General features: G+C 46.0%; 1 protein-coding gene across 1 annotated transcript; it reads right to left on the bottom strand.

Annotated features, from left to right (window-relative positions):
• Positions 1-2,397: 2,397 nt before the first annotated feature.
• On the bottom strand, positions 2,398-3,925 carry LOC133442147 (zinc finger protein 665-like). Its single transcript, XM_061720101.1, has one exon. The coding sequence runs from the start codon at positions 3,838-3,840 to the stop codon at positions 2,638-2,640; it is 1,203 nt and encodes a 400-aa protein (XP_061576085.1). The 5' UTR covers positions 3,841-3,925; the 3' UTR covers positions 2,398-2,637.
• Between the last annotated feature and the right edge of the window lie 5,968 nt (positions 3,926-9,893).

Raw genomic sequence — 9,893 nt, forward strand, 5'->3', positions numbered from 1 at the left:
CTTTGCTGCCGTACCAAGTACATTTCCCCACTTTGGTATTAATAAATAACCATAACAACTTCAAGAGATTCATTTTTAAACGCAATGATTTTATATCTCTACTAGAGGGAGACAAGACAAAGATTAAAGTAGTAATTTATGTATCCACTAGAGGGATTTGATTTGATTTGATTTATTTATTTGCACAACATGAAAACGGTACAAAGTTCAAATGAATATAAAAGCATGAAAATATGTGCAGGTGAGAAAGGAAGCCCTAAATGGGCTTATTCAAAGTTCTCACCAAGATAATACATTACATTATAATAACAGCAAGTACAAAAACAACTTAAAGTGAGTCCACTTTAAGTGGAAGAAATTCTATACGCTTGATCCACAAGGCTGGTCTTCAATCTCTGTTTAAAACTACTAATAGACAATGAAGATTTAGCAATAAGTATATGAGAATTCCAGAGTGAGGAACCTCTGTCTTTGATGGAGAACTGACTGCTATTGTTCCTGGGGCCGTCCTCGGGGCCGGGCCGACCGCCGAGACAGTTCCGGAGGCCGTCCTCGGGGCGTAGCAGGCGGGTCAGGAGGTCTGGGGGCGTAGCAGGCGGGTCAGGAGGTCGGTCTGGGGGCGTAGCAGGCGGGTCAGGAGGTCTGGGGGGCGTAGCAGGTGGGTCAGGAGGTCTGGGGGCGTAGCAGGCGGGTCAGGAGGTCTGGGGGCGTAGCAGGCGGGTCAGGAGGTCTGGGGGCGTAGCAGGCGGGTCAGGAGGTCGGTCTGGGGGCGTAGCAGGCGGGTCAGGAGGTCTGGGGGCGTAGCAGGCGGGTCAGGAGGTCGGTCTGGGGTCGTAGCAGGCGGGTCAGGAGGTCTCGGGGCGTAGCAGGCGGGCCAGGAGGTCTGGGGGCATAGCAGGCGGGTCAGGAGGTCTGGGGGCGTAGCAGGCGGGTCAGGAGGTCGGTTTAGGGGTGTAGCAGGTGGGTCAGGAGGTCTCGGGGCGTAGCAGGCAGGATACGAGGAGCCGGTTTTGGGGCAGACAGGACGTGGGGGGGAGCAGGAGATGGAGCTGATGCGTCCAGGACCACCGCTAGAGCAGGGGGCGATGCGTCCAGGACCACCGCTGGAGCAGGAACAGGGGGCGATGCGTCCAGGACCACCGCTGGAGCCGGAACAGGGGGTGATGCGTCCAGGACCACCGCCAAAACAGGAACAGGGGGCGATGCGTCCAGGACCACCGCCGGAGCAGGAACAGGGGTCGGTGCGACCGGGACACCGCCGGAACAGGAACAGGCTGGGACTGCCGCCACCGTCTTTTCTCCTGAAGCTGGAGACTCCTGGGCCCATTTCGAGCCAGGTGTGTTCCCCAGAAAGGGGAAAGAGACTGGGGTAGGTCCGGGACCACCTCGGGAACAGCAACAGGCTGGGGCTGGCGGCATGTCCCTGTCCCCTTCAACATACGGTGGTAGGACGCCACTTGCTCACCGTAAAAGAGCTCCCACAGATCCACGTTCTTTCCTGGTGGGTCCATGCTGGCTGGGTTCATACTTTTGGCCAGATTTTACTGTCACGGCTCAAACGACAGAAAACCCAAATGAACAACATCAAACGGAGTATCAGAGTCCAAGTGGCTTTAATCAGGTCAGAGGTAGGCAGGAGTCAAAAACCGGGAAGACAGGCAGATCAGGCAGACAAATCCAAAGGGGCAGGCAAAAATCCAAAAACCGGGAATCAGGCAAAGTCACAGGCAGGCAGGCAGGCAGGCAGGCAGAAACAGACAGAATCAGGAATGCTGGAAAGCTAGGCATGAACGCTAGACAATCTAGCAACTGGCATGTGGAAATGGGCCGGTATATAAAGGGGAACTGATGATCATGGGAACCAGGTGTGCAGATGGGCGGGGAAGCACCGGTGAGGGGAAAGAGAAGATGTCTGGCTGATGAGGGTGGCAGGATCTGGAACGACAGGAGAGTGATCATGGAAAAAACCTATCCCCAACTGGGAAACCATGACAGGTTGTAGAAGATGAATTCAGCAGGTTTCCTTCTGTGATGTCCGACTGGTGAAATGAATGGTGATGACTTCCTGTCCACTACATAATCTGTGTGAAAGTCATGGAAAGACGTATGAAACATCATAGGATGAACCTGCAGCAGCAACACTTCAGCCAGTGGTGGCAGTGGCTCGGGGTGGAGAGGAGGAAGAGATGTTAGAGATGTGCTAATGCAGTATTTGTGGAATAGTTAATGCTATAGTTAGATTACATTCTGTATCTCAGAATGGTGTTACAATAAATTTGTGCTTTTTGCAGATATATGGATTTTGTCCATCCATCCATCTTCATCCACTTGATGTGGGACTGGTTAGCGGGGGCAGCAGTCTGAGCAGAGATGTCCAGACTTCCCTCACCCCACACATTTCCTCCAGCTCTTCTGGAGGGATCCAGAGACGTTCCCAGGTCAGCCAAAAGACATTCCCTCCGGTGTGTCCTGGCTCTTCTCCTGGTGGGACATGCCAGGAACACCTTCCCAGGAGGTGTCCAGGGGGCATCATATGTTAGTCTTTCAAGTTTTAGGTATGATGTTGTCTGATTATTTTGCTTTGTTTGCTGTGCAGAGGTGTTTTTTGCAATTCCACACTTCACACTGATCACATCTTTAGAGTTTATCACTCGTGTGAGTACGTTGGTGCTTTTTTAGCTGACTTGATCTGGTAAAAGCTGCCTCACACTGTTCACATCTGAACGGTTTATCTCCAGTGTGAATACGTTGGTGAGTCCTTAGATGACCTTGTTGGGTAAAAGCTGCTCCACACTGATCACATCTGAATGGTTTATCTCCAGTGTGAATACGTTGGTGAGTCCTTAGATGACCTTGTTGGGTAAAAGCTGCTCCACACTGATCACACCTAAACGGTTTTTCTCCCGTGTGAATACGTTGGTGAGTCATTAGACTACCTGATGTGGTAAAAGCTGCTCCACACTGATCACATCTGAACGATTTATCTCCAGTGTGAATACGTTGGTGAATCTTTAGACAATCTTGTCTGGTAAAAGCTGCTCCACACTGATCACAAGTGAATGGTTTATCTCCAGTGTGAGTACGTTGGTGAATCTTTAGCTTTCCTGACTCAGTAAAAGCTGCTCCACACTGATCACACCGAAACGGTTTATCTCCAGTGTGAATACGTTGGTGAGTCCTTAGATCACTTGATTTGGTAAAAGCTGCTCCACACTGTTCACATCTAAACGGTTTATCTCCAGTGTGAACACGTTGGTGAATCATTAGACTACCTGATGTGGTAAAAGCTGTTCCACACTGATCACACCTAAACGGTTTATCTCCAGTGTGAATACGTTGGTGAGTCCTTAGATGACTTTGTTGGGTAAAAGCTGCTCCACACTGATCACACCTAAATGGTTTATCTCCACTGTGAATACGTTGGTGAGTCCTTAGATCACTTGATCTGGTAAAAGCTGCTCCACACTGATCACACCTAAATGGTTTTTCTCCAGTGTGAATACGTTGGTGAATCTTCAGGTGACTTGAAGTGGTAAAAGCTGCTCCACACTGATCACATCTGAACGGTTTATCTCCAGTGTGAATACGTTGGTGAGTTCTTAGACTATCTTGTCTGGTAAAAGCTGCTCCACACTGATCACAAGTGAACAGTTTTTCTCCAGTGTGAATACGTTGGTGAATCTTTAGATTACTTTGTTGGGTAAAAGCTGCTCCACACTGATCACAACTGAAAGGTTTTTCTCCAGTGTGAATACGTTGGTGAATCTTTAGATGATATTTTCTGGTAAAAGCTGCTCCACACTGTTCACAAGTGAACGGTTTATCTCCAGTGTGAATCATCTTATGTTTTCTCAGACCTGATGAAGTGGTGAGGACTTTCTTGCAGTGATCACAACGATAACTTGTGGGTCTCTCTTTGCCTTTATGTTTCTGTAAGGACAGAGAAGAAGAATTAAATCATCTTGTTGGCTGACTCTCAAAAGCTTTTCAGTTTCTATAAAGTGCTGTCTGTCTACAGTGCTGTTATTGACGGCCAGAAACCTTCAGATGAGACATCTCAGTACGTCAAATCAAAAGTGTAAATGGTTAAAGCTTCTAACACGAAAACCATCAAAATAGTTCATTAATAGGGTTGGGTATTGATAAGATCTTTGTCAGATAAATCAAAGTTTGAATTAAGTTTTGTTCTTATGAGAATCAGAATCAAGTCAAGTCAGAGAGCTGACTGCTGCGTTTTTTTCACATCCTTACCATTGTTAACAGAAGTCACAGGACAGGCCACTCCCTGAGGGTATTTAGGGGGGTTGTCTGCTCTGTTAAACAGTTGACTATTGTGCAGTTGGACACATCTGTCCAATACTTCCTGTTGACCCCTTTGACCCTTCGTGTTTCTTAAATACTTTACCCTGACTGCTGGTTATCACATGTTAACAGGTGACAGGGCAGCCCTTCCTGAGTTTGGGCTGTCCAACAACTATCCCATTGTTAGTTGACCATCTGATGACAACAAAAACCCCTTGACCTTTTAAGGTTTCTTAAAAGGATGTCTGTTGCTCTGCACACCACAGATAAGTTGCTTATTAACTGAAACGTCATAGGTGTGACTTTTCAACCATCATCTGATACAATGTCTGTGGTCTCCATCTGTTCATTGTCCATTCACTGTTCCAAATATGGTCATGTTTCCTGTCAGTTTTACCAATAAATAGCTTCCTGCAAGGGGAGGGTCTTTGGGAAGCATTTGCTGTCAGGAGGTTCTGCCTCTGTCAGTATGCTCTCCCCCTCCTGCAGGAGTGCCTTGAAAATCATTCCACAAGTCTCTGTGTCTTTTCCTAAGTTATTAATTTATGTTGATGATTTAGGAACCTAACAATCTTCCACCCATTTTTCATTAATTCCCTTATCAATTCTCATTTGGGAATAAAGAGTAAAGAAAGGAAAAATTCCTACAAATACAATAGGGCCTTCGCACTGTAAGTGCTCGGGCCCTAAACATGTCACACATTCTGGATTCATAGAGCTTCTCTAAGATACCGGGGTAGGCGGGGGACATCGAGTCCGAGTGGATCAAGTTTGGGCAGTCCTGGAGGCAAAAACCCGGGTCTGGGAGGAGTTCGGTGAGAGCATGGAGGAAGACTTTCAGTCGGCCTCGAGGAAATTCTGGAGGACCGTTCGGCGCCTCAAAAGGGGGAAACAGTAAGACCGCAAGCTGGATGTGATTCTTGAACAGAATCACAGGCTAGCGGCGGTCTTTGAGCTCTTTGGCAAGATGGATCTTGGAGAAGAACGGAAGCTTGGCTTGGCGGGAATTGATCACAATTCGTCTGTTTGGAGTCGCCATTGAGGAACCAGAGACTTAAGGTAGACGGAAAAGGCAAGGCAAATTTATTTACTGGAGTCTGCCTGTTTCTTTTCAATATAATTGTTGATTCTATAATCTGACCTTGACAGGGCAGCTTGGCCCGCTGCTCCAGTCACAATCTCCCTGGTGGAATGAAAACAAGGGACTCTGCCCCCACTAGCCCTCCCCTCTCCCAGGAACATCTGTGGACCTGTTTCAGAACTGTACCGGGTCTGTGGACCTGGATCAGAACTGTACCGGGTCTGTGGACCTGGATCAGAACTGTACCGTGCCGTCTGATAACATCAAGGACATTGGCTGAGGAGCAGCTCTGGGCGAAGTTGGAGAACCATCCAGTACTCCTACCAGTAGAACCATGGAGTCCCCAGTTGGAGCACTATCCAGTACTCCTCTCAGTAGAACAATGGAGTCCCCAGTTGGAGCACTATCCAGTACTCCTCCCAGTAGAACCATGGAGTCTCCAGTTGGAGCACTATCCAGTACTCCTCCCAGTAGAACCATGGAGTCCCCAGTTGGAGCACTATCCAGTACTCCTCCCAGTAGAACCATGGAGTCTCCAGTTGGAGCACTATCCAGTACTCCTCCCAGTAGAACCATGGAGTCCCCAGTTGGAGCACTATCCAGTACTCCTCCCAGTAGAACCATGGAGTCCCCAGTTGGAGCACCATCCATTACTCCTCCCAGGGACTCCAAGAGGGCCGGGTAGGGGAAAACGGGGTGATTTGAGCCTGTGGGGAAGTTGAGCCACCCCTTGTTTATGAACAACCATAGACAAATTTGGTCACGTGACCACGTGTGTTTGAAGAGTCATCCATTGTACTCACCCTGTGATGGAGAGAGGCTGATCTAGTAAGTGGTAAGCATATTTAAGTTAAAAAAACTGTTTTTTGCCGTTCAAAGTGAATTTTTCATGTTCAAGAAGTCGTGATTCTCGCGTCTGAACAATTAAAGAAGAGTTTGAACAAATCTCACATATGTGTTAGTGGATTAGGAAGTTATAATATGAGGCTATACTTTTAGCATGATGTTAGCTCTAAACTGCTGGATGATACAAGTTTGTTAAAATGGCAGGGGTGGGGTAATTTTAGCCAAAAGGCCTGGGGGATGTTGAGCAAGTCAGTGGCTCAACTTCACCCACTTATTATTATTATTATTATTAAAGTATTATGTTACTGTAATATGTACATTGCATTCTTACATTTTATCACCGAAATGATGTGACATTTTGAATTTTAGACCAGAAACCATCATGCCACGCCACTATAAACGGAAGACAGACAGGGCTTCAACTCCTCTTGTGGATTTGGACAGAGCAGTGGCAGAGGTACAGAATTGGAAGTCCATTCGTCAGGTGGCAAGGGACAGGAAGATCGACAGGATGACTTTAAAGAGATACATGGATATGAAACAACTAGGAGAAGTGAAAAGAACAGGCTATAAGAAAAGGACATGCCAATCAAGTCTTCAGTGAAGAAATTGAGACAGAGCTTGCAGACCATATAAAAAGCTAGCTGCAATGTTTCACGGTCTAAGTGCCATGAAATATCGTGAACTGGCATTTGAGTTAGCACGAAGAAATGGCCTTGATGTCCCTGCAAGCTGGATGAGAGACGAAAAAGCAGGTTAGTCTAAGTGTACATTTATAATAATACGGAATATTAATCTTTTTTTTTTCAGGGAAATGCCCATCATCATTCTTATGTAAATCTCAACGTAAACTGCAATGGTTGAATAAAGGATAACAGTGTTTCCCCTAGAATTTTTTTCAGGCCCGGTGGTACCCACCGAAAAAACCCTAAAAAGACGAGGCGCATGGGACGGCATATTGGACATGTGATATGCAGCAATATAACAAAGTTTTACATTAAAAATCATTGTAGGTCTATATTGGTGAATGATATCACTTCAATGAAATCATTAGACTTCATCTAACCTTTAACCAAAGTGTCATGGGCCTGAAAAGCTGCAGTGTGCTGGTCTGACCCCATATGAACATTGATCTTTTCTAGATATTTCAGAGGGATCTCTATGAAAAGCTTGTGCTGACGGCATATGCCACAAAACCTCCCTATTCACAATTGAGATTATCCATCCATCCATCCATTATCTATACCCGCTTTATCCCTTGCGGGGTCACGGGAGTCTGCTGGAGCCTATCCCAGCTCATTTCAGGTGAGAGGCCGGGGTTACACCCTGGACAGGTCACCAGTCCATCACAGGGCCACATAGAAACACACAAACCATGCTCACAACCACACTCACGCTCACACCTACGGGCAATTTTAGAATCACCAATTAACCTAGCATGCATGTTTTTGGACTGTGGGAGGAAGCCAGAGTACCCGGAGAAAACCCACGCAAGCACGGGGAGAACATGCAAACTCCACACAGAAAGGCCCCTGCTGGGCCTGGGAGTCGAACCGGGGACCTTCTTGCTGTGAGGCAACAGTGCTAACCACTAAGCCACCGTGCTGCCCAATTGAGATTATATCAGTTATACATAATTTAAACATTGTAGAAGATTTTTTTCCTGTTTTGTTATAACAGAGTTACATGCATTTGCCTGGGGAAAAAAATGAACCTTTAGTGGTTCTAGTGGAAAGACAATCTATTGTCTGTGTTATTTTCATCATTATTGCTTAGTAGGGTTGCAAAATTCCGGGAATTTTCAAAGTTGGAAACTTTCCATGGGAATTAACGGGAATATATGGGAATTAACGGGAATATATGGGAATTAACGGGAATTAACGGGAATAAATAAGAAATTTACAGAATTGAAGGTTGGCCCTTAACAGGGAACTTAAATATAGTTGGGGGAAATATATTGTAGCATAGTCTTGGCTAAAACAACCAGATTTAATGCAAGTACACTCCTCAATCACATGCACACAGCACATTGCTTACTGCAGGGCTATTGAGGCCACACCCCCTACATGCACTGTGCATTCCTCCATCACATGCACAGGTGATTTCTTGAAGCCTGGAGGCCACACATTTGAGCTCAAAGCACAAGACTATTGAAGCCACACATTTGAGCCCACGGACTGTATAAAGTCAAGTAAGTTTTGATAATATTATGGGGTAAATATATTTGATCTATAATGGTATTAATGTTTAACTTGCAAATATTAAATAAAAATGTATTAACACAGTAGCTAGCTAGCTGGTAAGTTAGGTGCTAATGTTTGGATATGATACAGTTTGTTTAAATTACCCCCAATTTCCAGTTAATTCCCATAAATTCCCAATAATTCCCATAAATTCCCATAATTCCCATAATTCCCATGGAAAGTTTCCAATTTGGAATATTTCCAAAATTCCCCAGCTTAACTTCCCATGGAAAGTTTCCGGAAAGTTTCCGGAAATTTACCGGAAATTTTCCACCCCTTTGCAACCCTATTGCTTACCAAAAAAAAGAAGCTCAATCAGAACAAAAATGTAAGCTAAACAACAAGCAGAACCTACGGCGTAGGGTACGCGGCGATGCGCAACGTACGGTGCGTGTCGCCGTGTACCCTACGCCGTAATTCTGCGGTAGTGTAACGCAGAACCATAAATCAGCCTTGACGCTCACACGTGTTCTGGCGCTAGGACCCAGCGGACGCATGGTGTGTTGTCGGGCTGTTTTTTCCTTCATGCTTCCCTGCAGTGTCACATGCAAACACAAACACACGTACCTGGCAGAATCACCACCAGCAGGATCCATAGGTCAGGCAACAAAATCTGGATGGATGAATGAAGAAGCCTTTGTCATCTTTCTGGAGCACTTCATACGTCACCCAAACTGCTCTATTGATCACCCAGTTCTGCTGATTCTTGATAATCATGAATCTCACATTTCACTGAAGGCTGTGAAAACTGCAAAGGAAAATGGTGTTGTCATGCTCACTCTGCCACCTCACACCTCCCATCGCTTGCAACCCTTAGACAAAACAGTCTATGCACCACTGAAGACGTACTACAATAGAGCCATGGATGGTTGGATGCGTACAAACCCTGGTAAAACCGCAACAATGTATGACATTCCAGGACTTGTGAAGGAAGCATTCATGTCAGCAATGACACCGAGGAACATCACCTCAGGATTTAAAACAACAGGCATATTCCCTTTTAACAGGGATACCTTTCCTGATGAAGATTATGCCCCATCCATGGTCACAGTCAGGCCAAATCCCGAGGAGCCAGCAAACAGAGCTGACCTGCCTGTAAAATCAACTCATGCCATGAGTCCTGATTGCTCAGCAATTCCAGACCTAGAGATGCCACCTGCTACTTTATCTGAACCATTGAACAGAATCATCAGTCCTGAACACTCGTCCACAAGTGATGCTACTGGTTCTCCTGCCCATTTGGGGTATGTGTCCCCAGAAGACATACTTCCCTTCCCTAAAGGCACACCGACTAAACCTAGAATAAAAAGGAAGAAAGTGAAAACTAAAATCTCGACCGACACTCCAGAAACCCTGGAGCTGGAGAAGGCACACAATGACAGAGCAAATAAAAAGACTGAAAAGCAGAAGAAAAAACTCTG

This window comes from Cololabis saira, chromosome 4 (genome assembly GCF_033807715.1).
Source record: "Cololabis saira isolate AMF1-May2022 chromosome 4, fColSai1.1, whole genome shotgun sequence".
In the NCBI taxonomy this organism is placed as follows: domain Eukaryota; kingdom Metazoa; phylum Chordata; class Actinopteri; order Beloniformes; family Belonidae; genus Cololabis; species Cololabis saira.